The sequence below is a fragment of the Cordyceps javanica genome, chromosome 2 (assembly GCF_051103115.1).
Source record: "Cordyceps javanica chromosome 2, complete sequence".
In the NCBI taxonomy this organism is placed as follows: domain Eukaryota; kingdom Fungi; phylum Ascomycota; class Sordariomycetes; order Hypocreales; family Cordycipitaceae; genus Cordyceps; species Cordyceps javanica.
In genome coordinates, this window is record NC_139296.1 from 1,362,307 (window position 1) to 1,385,174 (window position 22,868).

The 22,868-nt window shown below is 52.9% G+C and overlaps 9 protein-coding genes across 9 annotated transcripts; 7 read left to right on the plus strand and 2 right to left on the minus strand.

The window, feature by feature from the left end:
- Window positions 1–2,169: 2,169 nt before the first annotated feature.
- On the plus strand, window positions 2,170–3,469 carry V2A60_002900 (uncharacterized protein; the record flags this gene model as incomplete). The annotated part of the gene is made up of 2 exons (XM_083254244.1): window positions 2,170–2,210; window positions 2,425–3,469. 2 exons carry the CDS (start codon window positions 2,170–2,172, stop codon window positions 3,467–3,469), a joined length of 1,086 nt encoding a protein of 361 aa, XP_083110370.1.
- A 3,278-nt stretch (window positions 3,470–6,747) lies between these two features.
- V2A60_002901 (major facilitator superfamily domain-containing protein) lies at window positions 6,748–8,830 on the plus strand (the record flags this gene model as incomplete). Its single annotated transcript, XM_083254245.1, has 4 exons — window positions 6,748–7,505; window positions 7,605–8,295; window positions 8,352–8,613; window positions 8,670–8,830. 4 exons carry the CDS (start codon window positions 6,748–6,750, stop codon window positions 8,828–8,830), a joined length of 1,872 nt encoding a protein of 623 aa, XP_083110371.1.
- Window positions 8,831–9,300: 470 nt separating this feature from the next.
- V2A60_002902 (uncharacterized protein) lies at window positions 9,301–10,274 on the plus strand (the record flags this gene model as incomplete). The annotated part of the gene is made up of 2 exons (XM_083254246.1): window positions 9,301–9,666; window positions 9,723–10,274. 2 exons carry the CDS (start codon window positions 9,301–9,303, stop codon window positions 10,272–10,274), a joined length of 918 nt encoding a protein of 305 aa, XP_083110372.1.
- Window positions 10,275–10,806: 532 nt separating this feature from the next.
- Window positions 10,807–11,318, plus strand: V2A60_002903 (uncharacterized protein; the record flags this gene model as incomplete). The annotated part of the gene is made up of 3 exons (XM_083254247.1): window positions 10,807–11,151; window positions 11,222–11,230; window positions 11,295–11,318. 3 exons carry the CDS (start codon window positions 10,807–10,809, stop codon window positions 11,316–11,318), a joined length of 378 nt encoding a protein of 125 aa, XP_083110373.1.
- A 47-nt stretch (window positions 11,319–11,365) lies between these two features.
- Window positions 11,366–11,891, plus strand: V2A60_002904 (thioesterase family protein; the record flags this gene model as incomplete). The annotated part of the gene is made up of 2 exons (XM_083254248.1): window positions 11,366–11,518; window positions 11,595–11,891. 2 exons carry the CDS (start codon window positions 11,366–11,368, stop codon window positions 11,889–11,891), a joined length of 450 nt encoding a protein of 149 aa, XP_083110374.1.
- A 278-nt stretch (window positions 11,892–12,169) lies between these two features.
- Window positions 12,170–13,090, minus strand: V2A60_002905 (concanavalin A-like lectin/glucanase domain-containing protein; the record flags this gene model as incomplete). Its single annotated transcript, XM_083254249.1, has 2 exons — window positions 12,170–12,253; window positions 12,320–13,090. 2 exons carry the CDS (start codon window positions 13,088–13,090, stop codon window positions 12,170–12,172), a joined length of 855 nt encoding a protein of 284 aa, XP_083110375.1.
- A 3,393-nt stretch (window positions 13,091–16,483) lies between these two features.
- On the plus strand, window positions 16,484–17,487 carry V2A60_002906 (SDR family NAD(P)-dependent oxidoreductase; the record flags this gene model as incomplete). Its single annotated transcript, XM_083254250.1, has 3 exons — window positions 16,484–16,834; window positions 16,896–17,153; window positions 17,233–17,487. 3 exons carry the CDS (start codon window positions 16,484–16,486, stop codon window positions 17,485–17,487), a joined length of 864 nt encoding a protein of 287 aa, XP_083110376.1.
- A 917-nt stretch (window positions 17,488–18,404) lies between these two features.
- V2A60_002907 (uncharacterized protein) lies at window positions 18,405–20,308 on the minus strand (the record flags this gene model as incomplete). The annotated part of the gene is made up of 3 exons (XM_083254251.1): window positions 18,405–19,656; window positions 19,734–20,021; window positions 20,106–20,308. The coding sequence occupies 3 exons, from the start codon at window positions 20,306–20,308 to the stop codon at window positions 18,405–18,407; spliced, it is 1,743 nt and encodes a 580-aa protein (XP_083110377.1).
- Window positions 20,309–21,743: 1,435 nt separating this feature from the next.
- On the plus strand, window positions 21,744–22,341 carry V2A60_002908 (CFEM domain-containing protein; the record flags this gene model as incomplete). Its single annotated transcript, XM_083254252.1, has 2 exons — window positions 21,744–21,978; window positions 22,070–22,341. 2 exons carry the CDS (start codon window positions 21,744–21,746, stop codon window positions 22,339–22,341), a joined length of 507 nt encoding a protein of 168 aa, XP_083110378.1.
- Window positions 22,342–22,868: the final 527 nt, after the last annotated feature.

Genomic DNA, 22,868 nt, shown 5'->3' on the forward strand with positions numbered 1-22,868 from the left:
TAGATACATGGTTGACACCCTATTTTGTGTTGGTAGGCATGGCCAGCCACCAGGTGACTTAAAATTCGTTTTGATGGCCAATTTCTTTTTTCAAAATCAAAATCGAGACCTTGCTGAGTAGCCAGGAATCTGGGAGACAAGTCAATGATGGCCACAATAATGACGGATTGAATCGCATAAACTTGGAGTCAGTGATGATGCGCTGTGATGGGAACTTGCCGCCTTTAGAGCACAAAAATGAAACGCTCAAACATTTCATCGTACTGCGCATTACCACCATGACGAAGACGCGATAGAAAGTGTAGGTACATGGGCGAAGAGAGATGGAAAACCCCGTTTCTGTGTGTGCAGCGGACGGAAATTGCAAAGGCTCGAGGGCACGCCAAGCCAATCCGCCGCAGCAACTGCACGCAGTGCACACCGAGGAAAGGCCGTTAAGCAGTTCAGCATTCGCAGTATTGTCAATTCCAGTGGTATGAATACGAGAAAAAGAGGTCTATATGCTGGAACACATATAAATGTTGTGACGGGAGACGTTTGCGAAGCTTGCGCGTGTGCTGGTTAGAAGCTGCCCAAGACTTATATCAACTACCAGTCAGTACTGCGTATCTTGCGCGGCACACCTGGGGGCTGTCCTGTCCTGCACGTGCACGGGCTTATCCCGAGTATCGCATTGGACAATGCTAACACACGGCTGCCAGAGTGCGTTTTCGTGATAGCCGCCGTGAACGTTGCCAACCACGCCTCCGTTTGAGCAACGAGGGCAGGATCATCCTACCGGGAACATGTCCGTGAGCGAACTAGGGCGACAGGCAGTTGGCTGCGGGGATCGAATAGCATGGGGCTCACCCCAACCCAGCACGGCAGTTAATGCATTGTAACGCGGCAGAAATTGCCTATAAGCGATCTTGGGCGATAAGCGATCCACCAGTCAATGCACCGGCCGAGAGAAAAGATGCCATGCGGAGGAAACAAAATAAGAAGGATGTATGTTGCTGGAGAGCGGCGTTTGTCCCGCGGTGGACAGCACGGGCATCGGTCCGTTCATCGCTGGTCGTCCGGCGAGTGACTCAAAGCTTGATAATGTGGCGGGATGTTTCGTGCACTGTATAGAAGATCCATCGCTAGGGGCACCGGCAACGTTGGAAAACCAGTCAAGGATTGGAAATCAAAGTTGTCTAGACTGTAGACCGTAGATGTTTGAGGGTACGGATGGAGTTGGTGGCGGGTCTGGGCGAGCGACCAGTCGGGCCTTTTCTGCGCTGAAGGGACGAAACGACCTCCTCCACTAGATACTAGGGTACCTAGGTACCTATGTACGTGCTGGAAGAGTGCTGGACGAGTGCTAGACGAGTGCTCTAGGACAAATTATAGAAGCTGTATTTTAGCGCAGTTATGCTGCTGGATGGCGCTGTCGGCGTGCCGAGTACTGCCGTGGGGGTCAAGTGGTGGTGGTATACGAATGGATGGAAAAGGAGTGCTGACTACTTGTGTGGATCAACGGCCTACTTTGAGATTAAAGTCTTGTATTCAATAAGATGTACAAGATGTTTGTCTATTTTTTTCTTACGTCCATGACCGTGGTAGACAACTATACAACTTCCTGTGTCGTCAAGCATGTCCATCTTGACTATTACCGTGGGGGGTAGTGCCCTGAAACGCCGCCGTGGATCCTGTAGATTGTGGGAAGCCAACTGCAGGCCTACTCTAGCGTCAATCAGCTAAGGAGTACCAATGCTCGATATGCCCAGTATCTACCTAGGTAGGGTGATGGGCTCTGAGGTGTCTTGCCTGAAATGATGTGTATGCAAGGAACATGTATTTTACCAATTGCTCAGCACGCCCTGGCTGTTGAGTAACCGAGTTCACCAGACATCTAGTTAGGTTTAGCAGTAGCTAAGGTAGGCAGGGTACCTAGGTAGGTAGTTACCTACACTGGGTACCTGACCCACTGTAGAGCTCTCTATCCAGACCAATACAGCGCTGACGTTTCCGCCTCGCATCTCCAATTATTAAGCCCATCACCGTCGTAACCTTTGGTTCTTCTTGTCGTCGGGCTTTTTCAAGCTTCGTATATTAAGACGCGACTGTCCCCTCTCCATCGTTTCGCTCACAATTGTAACCGTACATTCCAAGAAACACACGCTACACACCACATATACACGCACAATGGCCACCAAGACCTTCAACGTCGGTGTCATTGGATATGGGTAAGTTTGTGTCCCATCTCGACCCCTCACCCCTCCCCCTCCCCCTCCCTCTCATTCTATCCCCCGCCATGACAAGCTGCGTCACGCATTGCCCATCACAACGATTCAATCCATCCGGAAAGCTTCAGTGTTCGAGCCTCATGATGCAACGCTTCGAGTGGCAGTCCCTCTTCTCCTGCCGCAATGGCTGACCACGTCTCCCCTCGTCTTCTAGCATGTCCGCCAAAATCTTCCACATCCCCTTCATCACCATCACGCCGCAGTTCAAGCTCCATGCCATTGTCCAGCGCAGCCCCAAGGACGGCAACTCGGCACCTGCCGACCATCCCGAGGCCAAGCACTACACCGACGTCGGTGACCTCCTCGCCGATCCCGCCGTCGACGTCGTCGTAGTCACAACCCCGCCCGACAACCACTTTGCCCTGACCAAGGCCGCCCTCGAGGCCGGCAAGCACGTCCTGACCGAGAAGCCTTTCGTGCCCACGTCTGCCGAGGCCGACGAGCTCATTGCTATCGCCCGCGCCAACACCCGCCTCATCTGCGTCTACCAGAACCGCCGCTGGGACTCGGACTTTCTCACCGTCCGTCATCTCCTCGCCCAAGGCACCCTCGGCCGCGTCCTCGAGTTCAACACGCACTTTGACCGCTACAAGGCGGCCGCCGCTACCAACTGGAAGGGCGAGCTGGGCATCCCCCAGGGCGGAAGCGCCCTCTTCGACCTCGGCACCCACCTCGTCGACCAGGCCTACGTGCTCTTCGGCCTTCCCCAGTCCGTTCATGGCCGCCTGCTGTCCCAGCGCGCCGGCAAGCCCGACTTCAACAACCCGGACGCCGTCGTCGCCGAGCTCACCTACCCTGACGGTAAGCTCGTCCACGTCCGCATCAGCGCCCTCAGCGCCGAGGTCGACCAGCTGCGCTTCTGGGTCCGCGGGGACAAGGGCAGTTTCCGCAAGGTCGGCCTCGATCCCCAGGAGGATCAGCTCAAGGCCGGCGCCAAGCCCACGGTGGACGGCTTCGGCAAGGACAAGCCCGAGAGCATGCGCCTCACGGTCGTCGATGCCGACGGAAAGGCCTCCGTCGCCCCGGTGCCGGACCTGAAGCCCGAGACGTACACAACCTTTTACCATGCCTTTGGCAAGGCCATTGAGACGGGCAAGGAGGAGCTTGTCCCTGTCAAGGCCACCGAGGCGCGTGATGTTCTTCGCATCCTCGAAGCCATCCTGGAGAGTGCCAAGTCGGGCAAGGATGTCACTTTTTGAAGGACTCGCAAGCGGAATAATGTAATTAGATAAAAGCCCAGGGGAAAAAGCCAATCATGTATATACATCTCTTTCGTAAATTATATGTAATACGCACCAATAGTGACACTTGAACGTTCCATCGCAATACTGACCTCCAGGACTTCGTTTCCGGCGCCCTCGGGTCCGACTCTACGGTGTAAAGACGCCCGGTTTCAAGGGTTCGCGGGTAATGTTGTCATCGTGACGAGCGCCGGAAGGCACGGGCAAGTCCAAAGCGCTCTACACAATCGACCACTTGAAAAAAGGTACAACTCAGGGCCAAAGCGAAGAAAAAAGTAAAGGATATGCAGTATTCGTGTAGTAGACTCTGCGGCTGGCGGCGGTTGAGCGTGGCTACTTAGCCCTGGCATGTATTCTATTTACTTTCCAGACAGCGCGAACGAGGAAAAAAGTCCACTGCGAGATCTCCTAGGAGTAAACTGTTGAATCAATCCGAGCCGTTGTAGAAGGGTGTTTGGGCATCTCCGGAACTACTTGAGTACAATGCGTTTGACCCCTGTTTACCATGACGCATGACGTCAGTCATGACGTTACAAAGGAGGGCTGACAAACTTTTGACTCTCACACGAGCAGCGCCATCAGCACGCGGCAGACAGCCCAAAGAAGTTTTAAAGTTTATGGTCCTCGTGCTACTCATGAGCCGCAGAATCGCGCGACTTGTAACTCCCTTTGTTTCTCCCCCTCAGCGCTTAGCGCCGGTGATCAAATGCGAAGAAGCCAGACAGCGACCAAGTATTCTGTAGGTCCCGAAAGAGATGGAAAAGCGATTCTCGCCTTGTTTGCTAGCTGCTAGCCATCTACAAGGACATCCCTGAACAACGGACAAGGCCAAAACGGGGGCGCAATGGTGGCGTTTTTTTTATTCCCTGCTCCTTGACGAGGCTACCGGCGCCACCGCCAGATGCCATGACGTCCGTCGATCCTCAACCTGCAAGCGTGCACGGAGGTGAACGAGAGAAGCAAAGAAGGTCCTGTTTTTGAGTACGAGTAATGACAATACGCTAATACTACTAAGTAATCGTCTAGGCCGAGTACTCGAGCGAACCGTTCTGAAGTGGACCAATTAATTACTTGGGCTTTCTCCTAACCCATCTTTGCCATGCATTGTGCAATGCCGGGGGTCTGTATACACGGGTTCGAAGGCTCTTTTTTGCGATACCCGATCACGCATTTGTTCCAGTATCTACCCCCAGCGCTCACCGCATTGTGACCTAGATACTCTCTCTCATTAATCTGACATCAAGTACTCCAAGGCAGGAGGGGCAAGGGGGGGTTTTCTTACGACGACCCTGGAATCCCGCTTAGCCAACTAACTAAGTAGAGGCTCACTGGTAACATGCACTACAACGCTGGCGAACCCTTTGGTCTGGCTGGGAAAAGGATCCATTCACTTGTTGCATTGTTGAGTGCCATAATTTCGCCAGTGTACCCGACTCAACGATTCTCGACAACCCTGGCAAAACGAAAGACGAGAGACAAAAAAAAAAGACGTCTCCACGTACTAGTATCATCATATTGTCGTGTCTTATGGATCGACTTTGCAACATATAAACAGGCAGCAGTATAAAAACTTTTCCTATTGGTGTTGGAGAGGGCCGCTTGGTGTGTGTGGGGGGAGTTTTGAACCAACTGACAGTCGACGTCCACTCTTTCATATTTCCCCTAGTTTGTTTAATTCTTTCTCCAGTCTATTCTTACAAGTTATTAGCGACGAGCGACGGCGGAGCGGCCGGGACTAGCATTATGGAGATTGAACTGATGGGGGGGGGGGGGGGCGCAGAATGCTTGCACGGAGATGGTGAGAAGCTGCAAAGGCGCACACGATCACCATACATGGCGCCCTGTTTGCACAAGAAGAAATCGCTTGATTTTCCGCACCGCACCCGTCTGCAAAAGTTTTTTTTTTTTTACTCTATCAAGAAACCTCTCTACGCATGCAGACGAGATGGAATGGTGAGAGGCTTTCGGACCGACCGAGGACGGTAGTCGATTCAAATGATAGTAAAACACGACCGAATCCAGAACCTTTTTTTTCTTCTTCCCTCTCCTCTCGCCCAAGAACTTGGCTGCCGCCCCCGGAGCACTTTTACCATATGTCCAAGAACATTGGAGAGGGGGGGGGGGGCCTTGCCGCACACCCCCAGTTGCTAAATTCCGGCGCTGACGCCAAGTAGATTCGGGTGGCGTTGTCTTGAGGGGCCGCATACTTTGATGGGCCCGTCTGGCGAAGAAAAAGAGAAGAGGAAAAAAAAAAAGGTCACTACTGACCCTTGCTAGTGGACGCCAAGCCGTGACTGCCGACTTGGGAGAGGGAGGGAGGGAGGGACGGCTGACGGGGAATCGCCAAGAGCCAAGGCCAATCGTTGGAGTATCAGGTATCAGAGACATCGTTGTTGAAGTTGTCTTGGGTTGCTGAGCGAATGCACGTTTCTGGTCTCAATGTCTTGCAACAAGGCCGAGACCGTACAATGAGTTGGTCTGGCCTCGGTTTCTCTTCAGCTGTTGCTGTGGCTCCGGGGTTTGTCGCATTCCTCATGTTACCTTTTTTTTACTTTGGGACGGGGAAAGGATGGAAACAGGCGCCTTGGGAGTCTTGGTCTCGTAAAGGGGAATTACCCATGGCTGGTCCTCTCTCTCAGTTTTTCTGCATCCTTCTCTCCCCAAACTCTCTGCAGCGGTCAGCCGGTGGGCAATTCTTAGCACATCGAGTTCCTTTTTTTTCTTTACTCTTTAGTATGCTTACTGGTCGTAATAATCATGTCAACGGAACAATGCAAAGTCTCCGCCGCGCCCGTCGAGGTGAGGGCAAGCGTCGTCGAGAGAGTGCTAGGCCGCAACCGCGTTAGCGATCTTCGATGCGAGACATGATGTCACTTTGGCAATGGCATTTTCCATGGACGGACGGTGGAGAATTGGTCCGCCCCCCCAGGAGGAGGACTAATAAGAAAACAAAGCCGGTTCTGGTCCGTTCAAGTGAGATGATGATATTAAGCTCGGCCGCCTGCGGTCATCTTTGGGACATTCTCTCCCTTCCCTTCTTCCAGCGGGCGCGTGTGTGACCAATCTCTTCCTTCTCTACAAAAAGAAGAGGGCTTATTATATCCTTGCCACTCCCTCACTAACACGACAGAAATCAAAGGGCAGCAAAACAAGCATCACTTTCTCCCCCCCCCCCCCCCCCCGATTCCCTTTCGGGCTCTGTCCATCCATCCCCTCTTATCTTTGGATCCGTCAAGATGCCTACAACACATTTCTCAGAAGACCCTCCCCAGGTCATGAACCGAGATGATCTGGAGCGCGCCAACGAGCTGCTCAAGGACCACTCCGGCGGCGACCATGCGCCGCCGCCCGCAGAAAAGGCCGTGGATTACGGCGCGGGGAGCAGCGATTCCGCAGACGGCGCCGTCGTCGGCGTCGGTGGCGGCGGCCACGGGACCAAGCTGGAGAAGCTCGGCACGTACGACAAGTACGAAATCACCGAGGACGACTGCTACGAGGAGCTCGGCTACTCGTTCCCGACGTGGCGCAAGTGGTACATCCTCACCGTCATCTTCTGGGTGCAGGTGTCGATGAACTTCAACACGTCGCTCTACTCCAACGCCCTCGAGGGCATCAAGCACGACTTTGGCGTCAGCCTGCAGGCCGGCCGCTGCGGCGCCATGATCTTCCTCGTCCTCTACGCCTTTGGCTGCGAGCTCTGGGCCCCCTGGTCCGAGGAGTTTGGCCGCTGGCCCGTCCTCCAGCTCTCGCTCTTCCTCGTCAACATCTGGCAGCTGCCCGTCGCTCTCGCCCCCAACTTTGCCTCCATCATGGTCGGCCGCGCCCTCGGCGGCCTGTCCTCCGCCGGCGGCTCCGTCACCCTCGGCATGATCGCCGACATGTGGGAGGCCGACAACCAGCAGTACGCCGTCGCCTACGTCGTCTTCTCGTCGGTCGGTGGTTCGGTCCTCGGACCCATCGTCGGCGGCTTTGTCGAGCAGTATCTTCACTGGAGGTAAGAATCACACCCAATTCTATTCAATGACCCCTTCCCCCCAAAAAGGGGGTCCATGGTTATTGTCAACCCATTCCATGCTAACTAGCGGTATTCTAGATGGGCCATGTGGGTGCAGCTCATTCTCGGCGGTTTCGTCCAGATTGTCCACTTCTTGACCGTTCCCGAAACCCGCACCACCATCATGATGAACCGCATTGCGAAGCGTCGCCGCACCCAGAACGGAGAAAATATCTGGGGCCCCGATGAGCTCGTCCCGTACAGGGACCGCTTCTCCGTCCGTGAGATTCTGTCCACCTGGGCTCGACCCTTCAAGATGTTCCTCACCGAGCCCATCGTCCTGGTCCTGTCTCTGCTCTCTGGCTTCTCTGATGCCCTCATCTTCATGTTCATCCAATCTTTTGGTCTTGTATACGACCAATGGCACTTCACCAAGGTGCAGATCGGCCTCTCGTTCATCCCCATCGGTGTCGGCTACCTTCTTGCCTGGTTACTCTTCATTCCTGCCATCAAGCGCAACATCAAGGAGCGCGAGGCCAAGCCCAATGACGAGCGTGCGCAGTACGAATCGCGCCTCTGGTTCCTGCTTTACACAGCCCCCTGCTTGCCCATTGGTCTAATTGGCTTCGCTTGGACTATTCAGGGACCCCCCATCCACTGGATCGGCTCCATGGTCTTTGCTGCCATTGTTGGCATCGCCAACTACGCCATCTACATGGCTACCATTGATTACATGATTTGCGCCTATGGTCCCTACTCTGCTTCCGCTACAGGTGGCAACGGCTGGGCTGTAAGTTGAACTCTATATACCAATACCCGGAACTGGATGCTAACATTTTTCAACAGCGTGACTTCCTGGCTGGTGTTTTGACCATTCCCGCCGTTCCCTTCTTCAGCAACATCGGCGCGTCGAGCGGAAAGAACCTGGAATATGCATCTACCATCCTGTTCTGTATCTCTTTCGTTCTGGTCATTGCGGTTTACATCATCTACTGGAAAGGGCCCGTTTTGCGACACCGCTCCCCCTTTGCTCAGCAACTCGCATCCGCGCGCCAAGAGCAAGAGCATCCTGGCCGTCGCCCTAGCGTCATCCACGATAGTCGCCGAGGTAAGCATCCGACTTTCTGTTCATCATCAAAGGACTCGCATTAACAATAATTCTAGGCTCCAAAGCCTCCGGCACCGAGCAGCGACCCGGAGCCGAGCGCCGATACAGCCAGCAGCACCGCTTCTTTGGTGAAAGCCGCGTCACCCCTCGTCAGACCCCCCGTGGCACCCCGTCAGCAAGCCGCAGGCCCAGTGCTGCAAATATTCACGCTAAATAAGGGCACACGTTCACGTGTGGCGGCTGTATATTCGACTTTGCAATTTCTTCAAGTACATTCGCTATGCTGGGATTGGAATGCTGGAGTAAGACATGATGTGGGTTACGCTGCTAGGTTGGCATAATTTCGTACGATACCTTTTTATTTACATGGTAATCTTTGCTTGATAAACATGATATCTTCCTTGTTGTATTTTGAGCCGGATTTAATTCCACCGTGAACTGGAGGCATCAATGTCGATGGCGTGTGATGGGATACTACCATGCTTACCCCAGATTCTGGTGGCAACAGGATAAAGCACTAGCAGCTGAGTACCACTGCAGATCTGTATTGAACGGGTGGCAATTGCCATCTTTTCCCTTCTCATCTAGAAAGCTCTTATAAAGAAGAGCTTCTCCAGATAGTTGAGACATTCTTACTGTTCGCACATCACTCATACAGCATTCTGCAGCTGTATCAATTTTCCAACAATGCGCATCACCATTGTCCCAGCGGGGCCCCAGACATCAGCGGCAACCATTCGAGAGCTTCTGAAGAAAGAGTCGAACGACCTGGAGGTGTGCGGTGTCTACCGAGATCTTGCCAAAGTTCCCGAAGAGTTCAAGTCCCATGATAATTTTAAAGCACTCTACGGCGACATCGAGGACGCATCCTCATTGGAGCTCAGCGGCTCAGATGCCGTGATGACAAGCACGCCGCCATTCTTGAGCGGAGAGGATCCTTTTGCAAAAGCAGAACAAGTATCGAGGAATGTCAAAGATGCTGTTGAGAGGGCTGGTGGGGTTCAGCGGCTCATGCTGCTCAGCAGCTTGGGCGCCGAGTTTGACGAAGGCGTTGTAGGTGCCAACTACAGAGCCGCGGTGCGATCGGCAACACTGATATGCTGCAACAGGGCGAAATCAAAACAAATCATATCGCAGAGAAGATCTTTCGAGGCACCAATGTTCCAGAGATTCTGTTTGTCAGATGCGCATATTTCATGGAGAACTGGACCCTCTTCAACGCCCACACGCTCAGAGACACGAACCCGTATTTCAACTCGGTCATCACGCCGCTCGAGTTCCGGATTCCCATGATTGCCGTCCAAGACATTGGGTCGGCCTTTGCGACAGGGCTGCTGTCGACCCATGCGCCGCCCGTAAAGCCCTACGTTTTTGCCTTGCACGGTCCCAGAGAATACTCGCCCAACGATGTGCGAGCCGCCTTTTGCGACACAATGAAGAAGCGAGTGACAGTAAAGGCCATTGCAAAGGACAAAATGGCCGACTTCTTCAGCACCATCCTCCCGCCAAGCCTCGTAGGCATCTGGGTAGAAATGTCTTCGTCGTTCCTCCCCGGAGGTATAGCCTCCCCCGGTTCTGATGGGGTTGAGAAGCTGGATGTAGTCCGTGGCAAAGTTGAGCTTGAAGAAGCCATTAGAGATGCTGTGGAAACAAGCCTGTAACTAGCGCCTAGCCTGTGCCGCCAAACTGGATGTGTTCATCATTCATGTAATCAATTATGCAGTTTTCCTTGAGATGCACTTGATCAAGCTCATAGAAGCTGTACATCTCGTTGAAGGACCTAGAGAAATACCAAATGCCCAATCTGAAAAAGTGATGAAGCTACCATGCATGTCTGATAGTCTTTGAAAAGGAAGTACTCTCAGAAAATCGACAATGGTAAAGAGGGCTCCCAGGATAATAGAAACAACGACACAATTTGTAACATTTCCCCCAAACCATTGTTTCCCAGCCCTTTTATTTTCGTTTTCAGGTCCCTTCAGGTGCATCATGATGGAGCGAAGTCGGCGACGGCCCCGAAGGGCGCCGGTGACGTCGGTGGGTCCCAAGACCATTAGAGCCGACACGAGCCGCTGGTCGGCCGGAAGTCCGTTCTATTTCCAAACCAAACATCGTCGCCCAGGTCTTCCCAAAACAGCCAACCCACGGAATACATCATTTGTCGCTTCTGTATAAACCAGGAAGAGCTCAGGCATGGTACCGAAACACCAATTGATGCGCTTTCGCGTGGGCCAGTGCCGTGGTGCCACGCGACGCGCCTTCAGTAGCAGCTACGTGCGCAGAGACAATGCATCTGCGGCTACGTCGACAGGGGCGGCAGAGACGGCACCCAATTCGCGATGGCTCTCGGATATGCGCAACCGTCTATCATCGGGCATCTCCAAACGGGCAGAAGAGCCAAAAGTGGTCGCACAGCTGAAGCATCACATGAGCTATCTGGACCAGCACTGGCTCAATCTCTCGGCAGGTCGCGAGGGTTTCCTCATTGAACCCCAATGGAGAGGGCTGGACAGGCATAATATTGCCTGGGGAGATATGGTAATTTATCCCAAATCTGCCGATCAACTAGAATCGTACCACTAATCTCTTGCTCGCATTCGCCAAACAGGATTCAATGGTAAGTGGTTTTTAATGGAAAGTATGAGATTTACTACCTGGGCATGCTAACCACTATATTATAGGGTATGATTATCACATCTTTCTAAAAAGCTGAGATACGAGCCTAATCTGCATAGGCCATGTAAACAATGTCATGTACAACCGGTTTGCAGAATCTTCTCGCGTCAACTGGGTGATGAACATTGCCGCCCAAGTACCCCCGGAACTTCGGCATGAAGTCACAGAACTCATGTCGCCACGAAGCATTGGGCTGATTCTTGCCAGCATTCGAACCGACTATAAAGTCGTAAGTCGATGATCTGATGTTGCCCTCCTAGTTCGTCAAATAGCTAACTGGCGGATCTCGCCTTGTGCTCTCGCAGCCGATAACGTTTCCGGACCAGGTCACGGTGCTGCACAAGCTTGTAAAAAGGCCGGATAGCACGTCTGATAGGATTTTTATGGAAGCAGTTGCTTATTCGCACAAACACAAGCGCCTTGCTGCTCGTTTCTTCGAAGACATTGCTGTGTATGATTATCGGGCAGCCAAGAAGGCGCCGCTCAAGCCATTCATGGTGGAACAGATGCAGACCATGTACGAGCTGCAGGATCAGAGGCAGCTCCAAACAGAACAAAAAGTCCAAGACCTCTTACAATCCATGGAAGAGTTGAAAGTGTAGTGAGAGAGCACAGGCTTAGCATCGCATTTAACCCTAGACATTATGGACAGAGGAGTTTAGAATATGTACAGTTTATATTTCTCGTGATTGCATATATACTGGTTTAGAAGAAGCGATTGAAAGTATGGACAACGGCGCATCGAGGCGACCGTGGAAAATATAGACTGAGAAGAGAAAAAAAAAGTCAAGAGAAACCGAGAATACAAGACGGGAGTCCGCCTTGCGCTTGCCAAACCAGTTGGGCTCTAAAGCGTAACTCATTCGAACGGTGCAATGGTTTACTGGCTGACATAGTGGGCAGTGTAGCCGACTTCCATCATGCTGCCATAGCCGTCCTGAGTGTCTCCGTTGGGGCTACCGGGCTGCAATATTGTCAGCATCAAGATTTTTCATCTCACAGTACGAGAAAAGAGGAAGAGCGGGCTTACCCAGTTCCCACCAACAGCGACGTTGAGGATAAAGAAGAGGGGGCTCTGAGCAACAGAACGCCAAATGTCGTAGTTATTGATGCGGCCGCCAGTGATGCGATGGAACTCCTGGCCGTCTAGGTACCAGACAATGCTCTGGTCAACCCAGTTTCCGGGACGGAGGTCCACCTCCAGGCGCCAGGTGTGCCAGTCTTGGTTGGGGAAGTTGACGGAAGCGCCGATACCATTGCCCTCGTTGCAGATTCCGCCAGGGAATGTGTCGCAGTGCATGGTACCGTGCCCGATGAGCTGTCCGTTGACCGTCTCGAGGATATCAAGCTCGCCGCATCTCGGCCACTGCACACCGTGGCGGATGGCGTCGCCGAGCATCCACCAGGCAGGCCAGATCCCCTGCTTGTTGTTGATGCTGTTGGTGCCGAAGCGGATGACGGCCTCCACGCGGGTGAGCCTACCCGCCTGGGGTGTAAAGGTGTACTTGGACTCCATGCGGCCAGACGTCCAGCCGTCCCCGTTCCTCCAGGGAACAATCTGCAGGGTGCTGCCGCCGCTTAGCTGCAGGTTACGGGGGTCACGCTGGTACACCTCGAGTTCGTTGTTGACATTCAGGTGGCCGGTGATGATGTTCCAGTTGCCCTCGTTGGGAAGCTGGCCACCGCTGCCGCCAAAGTTGTCCTGCCAGACGAGATTGAAACCACCATAGCCGGGCGCGTCCCATGCACTAGCGATGGCCGCCAGGGACAGAAGAGACGAGACGAAACCAGACTTTACCATGCTGACTAGCTTCTCGGATGTAGTTGGTATTGGTTCCGGGGGGTATATTGTTGTTAAGAGACCGGCACGCTGAGCAAAGGTAAAACAAGTAGTAAAAGGAGTGGAAGGATACTAGAGCTGAAAAATCAACAGGTATATACAAGTTTGAACTCAACATCTAGATCGCTCAAGGGGAAAATAAAATGGGAAGGGCTACATAAATATATCTGAGGATCTCATCTGGTATACACCCCCCTCTGTTACAGATGTCCTTTTACGCCCACCTGCGTGACCCTCCCATCGCCTTACCAGTCGCGTTGGGGTCATTTGGCAAGGTCAAAAGCGACTTTCAGTCGAGCGACAGGTGGTGTAATAATCTCACACCCTCCTTTGACGGAGAAGCAGGCCCAAATAGGCCTTTCCAGGAAAACGATTCGCCAGTCGGTGCTTTGCGAAACGTCGCATGGTGTCAGGGTAGCGGCTCCGCGCGCGACGCGCAAGGGTCAACGGACATAAGTATTAACTAGTAGAAACCGCACATCTGACCTTGACTGGATGGACTGCATCGAGTTCCGCGGAAGGAGGGGGTGTGTGCGGGCGGAAAGATTGGGTTTTCCTTGGCGTCTGTGGGGACAGGGCAGCGCTCACGGCTGTCAAAAAATCCAGAGCATGTCTAGACTCATTTGTGAATGCTACGTCGTTGTAACTAAATGGCTATCCTGTTGTTGGACGGCCCGATAAGTGAGGGTTGTGCTTCTGCACACGTGCGGTGAGCCGGCGTGGCCCTTTACACACAAGGCAAGGCAAGGCAGCTTACACACGGGTTTCCTGAGACATACTTCTAACTTCTTTAACAGCCTTCGCCAGCTCTTTGAGGGAGGGAGGCTGATCTCAGTCGCAACAAGCCTGCTGCAGCGACTTGTTGCTTCCCCTTGACGCTGCTGTTGGTCAGATCTGTTACCAGTCATACGACACTAGGCTCTCTCCTGCGGGCAATCTATTCGGGGAACTTGATGGCCTCCTTTTGGTTCACAGCCAAGCTCTCTAGCGTACATGGTATAGTTAGAGGAAGCGCCCGCGCTCTGCCACAAAGCGAAAAAAAAAGGGTCCCTGCAACAGCTCCAGAACCTCGGCGGATTTGCATGCAGCTAACAAAACCCATGTAATCCAAGGTAGGAAAGTGGTTAATGTGGCTTACTTGCGGCCCCCCGGGGTACCTCATAAGCGTGGATGTTTCCAAAGGAAGCAACCTTCTTTGGGTTCGGTGATTCTTTCGGCCGCGTTCCTCGCCGTGGGCTTTGCGCCACCAACTTGACACTCTGTTTTCGCTTCACGGGAAAAGCCACAATGATTTCCCTCGGCCCCTCAGTTGTTCCCGTGCCCCCTTTGAAAATCTAGCAGGAGGTCCTGGTGGCGGCGGCGAGGGGGGTTCAGATAGCCGGTGAAGCTCTCGCCTGGCTGCTGGTAACATGGGGCAAAGGCCTTCTTAGATGTCTCGTTCCTGTTTAGTTTCTTGCCCTGGCCACAGGCATGGCTTGTTTTGTTTCTTTTTTTTTTTTTGCTATTTTACTCTTTCCTCATCATGGCCCACATGATGAAAGTCGGCATCGAAAATTGTCCTTTGACCATTGAACTCTATTTTCCGCGTCTTCTGTGGCGAGTCACGACGCGTGCTTTCTGCTCTAGGGCCTGGCATCATGAGCGAGCCAACCACGATACGCCGCGACTAGTTGACAGGGATGCGCACCAGAGGGGCCTCTGGCAATTCTGATTAGTGCACCAGCTAGCTGGTGATTAGACGACATGGTGAGGTGCAGCATGGTTAGATCGATCCCGTGCTTCGCCGCCGCCAGGGTACTAACACCCACGCGCAAGTTGCATGACACATGGCGGCTTTTAACACTGGCGTCGCGCGCGCTGGGAATCACGTTGTCGTACAGGACAAAGCATCGCTCCGCCCATTGTTTAGATGTGACACTACTGTGTCTAGAACGGTTACCTAGACACGGAGAAGGCGGGATATGACGTCAAATCAGAACAAAGAAGGCGTGGTAAACGAGACTGCACAATTTTCTTCTTTATTTAAAAAAAAACACCAGCCAGTTGCAGTATAGGCGAGAGCCGCCAAATTGCATTGCGGACGACGCCGAGGTGGTATTCAATATTCGGATGCTCGTTCGGGCTTGTCCACCGAGGTATCGGGTGAACATGTTCATCTGTGCTACACCGCTACGCAGGTACGTCGGACCACCTAGTTAGTTACTCAGTACTTACTGCATGCCGTTGCGGACTCAACTTTTCCCCGCAGCGAGCGAGCAACCGGATCGTCCGAGTAGGCCAACTGTCCCGGGGGCATCACAGACACACGGACACTCTCATCAGGTTGCGCCACGCCGTGTACACGTTCAGCGCTGCTCCTCTGATGGAGGCACGTTATTAGCACCGAGGCCGCGCGATGTAACATGAGACCATGAGAACCAGGTGTCTTGTCAGAAAGCCTACTGAAGAATAAGTCGCCCAATCCAGTAGCCTGTCCGGATGCGCTAGTCCTTTTGCTGGTGTCAGTTCCGTGGTTGGGGGGCATGCTAAACGTGCAACAGGGCTGTGTCGCAGAGAAAGAACAAGTATGAAATCCGGAGCCGAAGAGCGGGCTTTCTACTTTCTGTGTGCCCACTATATCTGATTCCTCTCCTATAACGCGAGGATGACGGCCGCTTCATGCAGAAGAGGATTGGATGCGGAGCGGGCCATTCTAATTGTTTTCTCGACCGCTCGGACAATAATAAGTCAGCCAGGCTCGATAGCTTCCCTCAAAGCTTTCGACGTTACCTACCTTAATTGACAGGCAATCTCTAGGATTGGTGTCTAGTAGAAAATCCATGATTTGACAGGCTGACAGGCTCTGGATCAGCACGTTTTAAGCGAGACTCCTTCACCCTGCGCCTCATTTCAGTTGTTTCCTTTTATTTTTCCTTCTTTTTACACTTCCCGCTGGTATGAGTAAATCTCGATGCGCTTGTTACTGGACCTGGCCTCGGAGGGCTGTATCCGTCCATCTCGTTCTCCATCACTACCATATTCGAGAACCTCGTACGTTTTGATGTGCGAGGAGACAGCGCAATGCTGCGCTCTGATTGATCAAAGATCGAAATAGCAACGACTCCATCTGTCTGACTTTACCCCGCCAGAAACCTGCATCAACGTCATCATTGGTTGTGTAGCTCCCCCACAAGCCTGGGCTAGCCGCCTAGTCTGCGGACTCTCGCACCTCTTGGTTCAGCCACTCCTCATTGTATAGCAGTCCTGTAATTTACCATACACTGCTAAACCCAACGCTGCCCATTGTGAAAGAAACAGTTGTAACTCACAAGGACGCTCTTAAGCTGTTTACACACAACGATCAAAGTAAGAACCATGTCCGGAGCGGCCGCAGCATTTGCCCCCGGTTCCACGGCCCTCATCACCGGCGGGGCCTCGGGTGTTGGCCTTGCAGTCGCAAAGCTGTGCCATGCCAAAGCGATGAATGTGCTCCTCGTCGACCGCAACGCCGAAGCCTTGGAACAGGCCAGGCTGGAGATTGCAGGCGAGGGTGTGGACGCCTCCGGGCCACGCGTGGTTGCCTCGGTCGCTGATGTGAGCCTGTCCGAGGACTGGGCTGCGCTGAAGGACTCTGCACTGGCCAAGTTTGGCTCTATCGAGTTCCTGGCGCTCAACGCCGGCGTTGGTGGCAAGGGGACATGGGCTGACAACGACTACTTTCGCAGGGTGCTGTCTCTTCCCACCACCTATTGGCCCCCAGTCTTGCGACTTGCTAACTGTGGCGTAGATTCTTGAGACGAATCTGTTCGGCGTCATTAACGGAGTCAACGCATTCTTGCCCGTGATACAGGATGCTTCCAAGTCGAAGCAAACTGCCATTGTAATTACTGGAAGTAAACAGGGCATCACAAACCCACCCGGGAACGCCGCCTACAACGCTTCAAAGTCTGCCGTCAAGACGCTTGCAGAGCATCTGTGCTGGGATCTTCGCGACACCACTACAAGCGTCCACCTTTTGGTCCCAGGATGGACATTCACGGGAATGGTCAGTTTCTACCTGCAACTCTCTTTGGTCTTGCTGCATTCCATTTCAGACCCTCTTACATATTTTAACCGCAATCTAGACTGGTGGAGGGCAGACCAAGGAGAAGCCGGCGGGCGCGTGGGCACCAGAACAGGTGGCGGATTTTTTGTATAAGAAGATGGAGAAGAGCGAGTTCTATGTCATCTGCCCCGACAACGACGTGTCGGAAGAGACTGATAAGAAGCGCATGCTCTGGAGCGTGGGCGATATTGTCCACGGGCGTCCACCACTGACCAGATGGCGTGACGAGTGGAAGCAAGAGGCAGAAAAGACCATGTCGGAAATGAATATCTAAAGTCACGGATGGTTTTCCCGAAATGGACCGATCATCCGCCACCTTTACTGCACACCATGCGAAACAAAGCTGCCTGGAGAGCCGCCGGCCTTGCCAGGGTGATCAGGCTGTCTCTTTATCTCTCGGGCATGTAACACTGCATGAAGTCGGCCCGCTGGTCAGTAGCCCTGTATCACATTAGTAAAATATGATAGCGCGCATAGAAGAAATGTCAATCTTCCATTCCATCTTGATGACCATCTTACAGCTCTCGTGACACCACAGTCCCACCCAAAGACCAAGATGTAGCCCACCACGGCAGCTTGCATCGGCCAGTGGCTACCAATTGAAGGCTTTCGTCCAAGTAATGCTCGGTAAGGTCTGTATTGAAGACTTTTCGGGTGAATTTGGCGAAGAATTACGGAAGATACGGGGATCGGATATAAGGAGCTTGGCTCAAGCAAGAAACCATGGCAGGATCCTTCGGTCAGCACTACAGTGCATCCTGCGGCCGGTTGCCTTTCATGGACAGCCCGATCAGCGACCAGTTTGTGGGTGTACCACGTTATGTTCAGGATAGCTTGCTCTAAATTGAACAGATTAATCATGGCGAGAAGCGGCTAACACGCATGCGGCGGATGACCAACGAGGCAAGCAAAAGCTTGGGTCTACTTTCATTGCCTTTCCTGGTACCAGGAGCACATCCAACTTCCGAAAGCTTGTTGAAAGACAAGAGCCGCGACGCAGTCAATTAATACATTCATTCTACCATTGCACTCGTGTACTCTGAACTTGTGGTCTTCAAATCTTTAGCAATGCGCCATGAAAATAAGTCAAATTATGTACTGCCTTTTCCTGACAATACGAGTACCGCGTAATAGTGGGATGTTTTCGGCTTCTCATCTCTCTTTGCTATTAAAAAGGACGAAAGCTTGGTTCTAAACCACATTTCCTTGAACCTGCTTCTTCGTACGAATGTTGATATCTCTCCACAGCCAGACGCAGCCCCAAGCGACTGCCAGGAAGCAGACACTGGTCGCAAGCATGTATCGCTGTGATGCAGAGTAGGCATCTGCGATACCAGTTCGGATGGCAGTTCCCTCCTCATATCCGAGCTGCACCTCGATCCGGCCGTAAATAGAGTCGATGGGCGCGTCAGCGGGCAGGCGCTTCATCAGCTCCTTTTTAAAGGTTCCAGTCCAAATTGCGCCAGAGATGGTGGCGCCGATTGCGGAACCAATACTGGCAAAGAGATCAAGGATGGCGATGACGACGGCGACATGTTGATGGTCCGAAGGAGCCATCATCGCCATCTCACCAGCGACGACGATGGGACCGCCTGCAAACGCAACAAAAATCTGCGTCATGATAACATAGCCAATGGCTTCGTTGGCTTGACGGAACTTGAGCATGAGTCCAACGCCAAGGAGCATCAGAGGAATGCCGTACAGGGAGGCAACCCACTTGAAGCGTCCCGTAAAGCGCATGAGAAGACCCAGGATGATGGACGAGAAACAAGAGCCGATTCGGTAAATGTTGCTGATCCACGTCGTAGAGTCAACACCCAAGTCCCACACGACCAGAAGCATGGAAGTAAAGTAGCTTCCCCAGATGGCCGAGTTGGCAAAGACGAATGTAAACATGAGGCCACCAAAGAACACTGTGCGGTCTATGAGCAGGTTGTAGGGGATAAATGTGACCGGAGCAAAGAACTTTTCCCAGATGCAGAAGCCGATAAGAAGAAGCGCCCCAAATATGATGAAACAGATAATAATCGGGGCGCGCCATCCGTCCGGCTGGTAGGAGTAGAGAGAAAACGGCAACAGGAACAAGGCCCAGCCAGCAGCCAAGAGCAAAAGGCCAACAATGTCAATCTCGACGAGATAGTTGTAGACCGAACGAGCTGTAATTTTGGTCTTTTTTGATTCGAGTAAGCCCTGCTTTTTAGCCTTGATCTGATTCCAGATGAAGACGAAGCAGAGCGGAAGCACGATGACGGGCATCACGATTGCCCAAAGACCAAAACCCCATCTCCAGCCAGCGTCTTTGACCACGCGCTTGGCAATAAAACCGCTGATGGGAGTAGTTATGATGTATGGGGAAGTAGCAAAGGCGAGCATCAGAGCTCGGTTCTTGAGCGACGAGGTATCGGCAATGAAGACGGTGACGCAGTAACTGACACCTTGGGATCTAAGTGATGACTTCACGTTAGCTCGGGATTCTGTTGCGTGTGATTCGCTTGCCATGGTTTATAGCATTCGACGTACCCGACCGCGGAAAATACGAGAGCCGCAGCGTAAGTCTCGATAGTCCTGGCACAGGCGGTAATGATGTATCCGAGACACCAGATCAGGAGCGTCAGCGCGAGACCTTGAGGGCGGCCCCAAGTATCCAAGATCTTTGCCAGCGGTAGTTTGGTCAGTCCGCCAATGATGGACGACAGGATGGTGACGGCGGCACTGGTAGAGTGCTTGCCAAACGAACTCGTCACGAAGGGGTTGAGCGTGCGCGTGACGACTTCGGCGGTAGAAGTGGCAAAGTAGTAAAGCCAAATCCTGTAGTCATCAAAAGTTCTCTCGTTAGGATCGCGGCAGTCTTGACAAGAATTGTCGGGCATTGATCGCCGACGAACTACTCACAGCCCATAGGCGGCGATGAGATCCCATTTGCTCCAGGCCTCGGCCGCGGCCTCGACCTTTCTCACACCAGCTTGCTTGGTGGCTCCGAATTTCTCCTCGCTGGATCGCTCGGTAGTGGTGCCCTTTTCGTCGACCGCAGATTCTGGCGCCGCAGCCACAATATCTGGCTCTGCGGCCGGGGACTTTCTATTGAAGTAGCCCATCGTCTTGAAAGTCGCATACACGACAGCCACAAAGGAGGCTAGAAAAGGCCTTGGTGCACCAGACAGAAATCTACAGCCTGCCACGAAGCTATCCGAACCGTTTCAAAGAGGACCGATAAGCACACCTAGAGAAAGAGACGACACAACAATGCAAATCTTGGGGTGGGCTTGGTGGGCTTTATTAAGACATGACCCAGGGTCCAGCAAAAAAAAAAAGGCAGATCAATTTAGCAAGTTCGCCAAGAGGAATACTGGTATGCATAACAAGTAAATAGTGGCAACCAGCACAGGCTAGTGTCGAAACTACGCAGGCAAGAACGGCTTTAAACGAGTGAATAGGTTCTTCAGCTCCACGAAGCTAATGCATGGTGTTGCATAAAAGCCCAGGGTTGGCCAGGCCGCTCGCAAAGGAGGGGAGGGGGCGGTGGTTCCTATTGCCAGGCTCGGAGCAAATAGGATGTTGGCGACATGAGAAGACCTCAGTTAGCGCAGATTACAGCCAGCATAGAACCAGCCGCGGTTCAAGAGTTACGGCCTGTGCAGAGCCTTGCTGAGAAAATGCCTCGCAGCCTTCCATTTTGATCATCGATGGTGCGCTGGAGCGGAAACACCCTTGATTGCTGCTCATTAGACAAGAGGTGGTGGCTCCGGCTTTGTTGTCGGAAAGGGAAGCTTCTGCCGAGGCTAGAAAGTAGTATTGTACTAAATAAGTTGGCATCTTATCTGATGATCAGATAAAAAATTTTATCAGATCGTGACCACATTGGCCACACTGAGCAAGCCACAATCCTCCGCTCACACACACGGACAGCAAGCTAGAGGTGATTGGGTCCTCGCTTTCGTTTTGAGTTGCGTTGCAACATGGAAACTACTATTAGAAAAGTAGCTTGAAAATCTTGCAGCGGAAATTCTGTCGTTCAAGGGCCGAAAGCGTCGTAGACCGCGTCAGGCTGCTCGGACGTGCTGGTCAATTCCGTCGGCCCCGGAGACCAGGACCCCAGGTCGGCAGCCTTGCACCGCAACTCAGCTGCCTCGCGTGGAGCAACGCTGTGGAACTTAGTTCCATTGCCCTTCGCTGCCTCTGGCCCAATTTCACGGGCTGAAGCCACAAACAAGGGATCCTGGAAGAACCGCGCAGCCCGTGAATACTGGCGCTGAGCTAAACAACGCCGCGCTCCGGCCCCCGGTTGGGTTTCTGGACCGACAGCTGAAGAACTGTGGCTTCTGTCAATTGAAATCAGTGCACGATGGTCCTGTACTTAAAACGTCTCCCTGGCGCTGCCTGCCGACATTTGCGGCCGCGTCTTGGTGTCTCCCTGAGGTTTCTCACGGTATTGCAACGTTTTCACACCGACAGTGGCATCTTGACTCAAACGAAACTCAAATTTCCCACCGAAATAAGGTTCGAAGAAGCTTTTCCGCGCTCAATCTCGCAATGAAGGTCGCCACACTCGCCGTCGTGGCCTCTGGCATCTGGGCCGCCGCTGCCCAGAACCGCGCCGACTTCCTGCCGGAGTGCGCTCTCAAGTGCCTCGACGATGCCACGCAGAAGGTGACGAGCTGCTCCCTCACCGACGCCGTGTGCTGGTGCGTTCAAAAAAACTATGAGGACATTTACAACGCCGGAGTTGCCTGCGTCCTTACCGAGTGTGGATCCGACAAGGCCTTGAGTAAGCTACCAGCATTTTTACGAGACCAAAACCTTATTATTATCAGTGGTCTCTACTCCCTTCCCCGCCCCTTGTACTGACCGTTTCCCAGAGCAAGTACTTCCTGGTGCTGCCAAGTTTTGCGCCGCGGCGACTGCCTCTGCCAAGGCTGCGACCAGCTCGCCGGCCCCGACCGCCTCGGCTGCGTCGTCCTCGAGCGATTCGAAGAACAGCACGGCAACCATCACAAGCGCTCCAGCCTCGTCTAGCGCCTCGAGCAGCTCTACTGCTAAGCCTTCAACGGCGTCGCCCGGAGCGGCTGCTACCTCTGGCCCGATTGCTGGAGCCGCCGTGCTCTTGGCCGGTGTCTTGGCTGTTTTGTAAAAAACAAAATACTGCCTCTTCATGCCAGACACTTGGCGTAATTGCCATCTGAACAAGCTCTGAGGATGCTCTGGAAGGTCCTTGGAACTTTGTCGCCTGGCTGAAGATGGTTCGCAATTCTGAGTTGTTTCGATCGGCGTATGGTAATGTGGACTAAAGACTGCAAGAGGATGTGTCATCCATTAATTAGAAACGTCTCTTAGTTGATAAATAAAATGTGGCTTGCTAATAAAGCACTTCAATTTCGCTTAAGATTCCCCAACTTCCAGGAGAGTGGACAGGAGAGCCCAAACGGAGCATTGCATAACGTGTCTTGCCCACTTTCCTTATAAGTAGGCAGAAAGAATAACACGGTACCGGGTACAGAATATCAGGTCTCTATTTATATGAAGCGCTCGAAATCAGACGCGTTACTCAGTAAGTACTCAGTCGCCACCAAGTATCACAATCCTTGCTATAGAGCGTGTAATCTTCTTCTGGCACCTGTCTACCGAGTGGCGTCTGCCTGCGTCAAGGATGTTTATTTC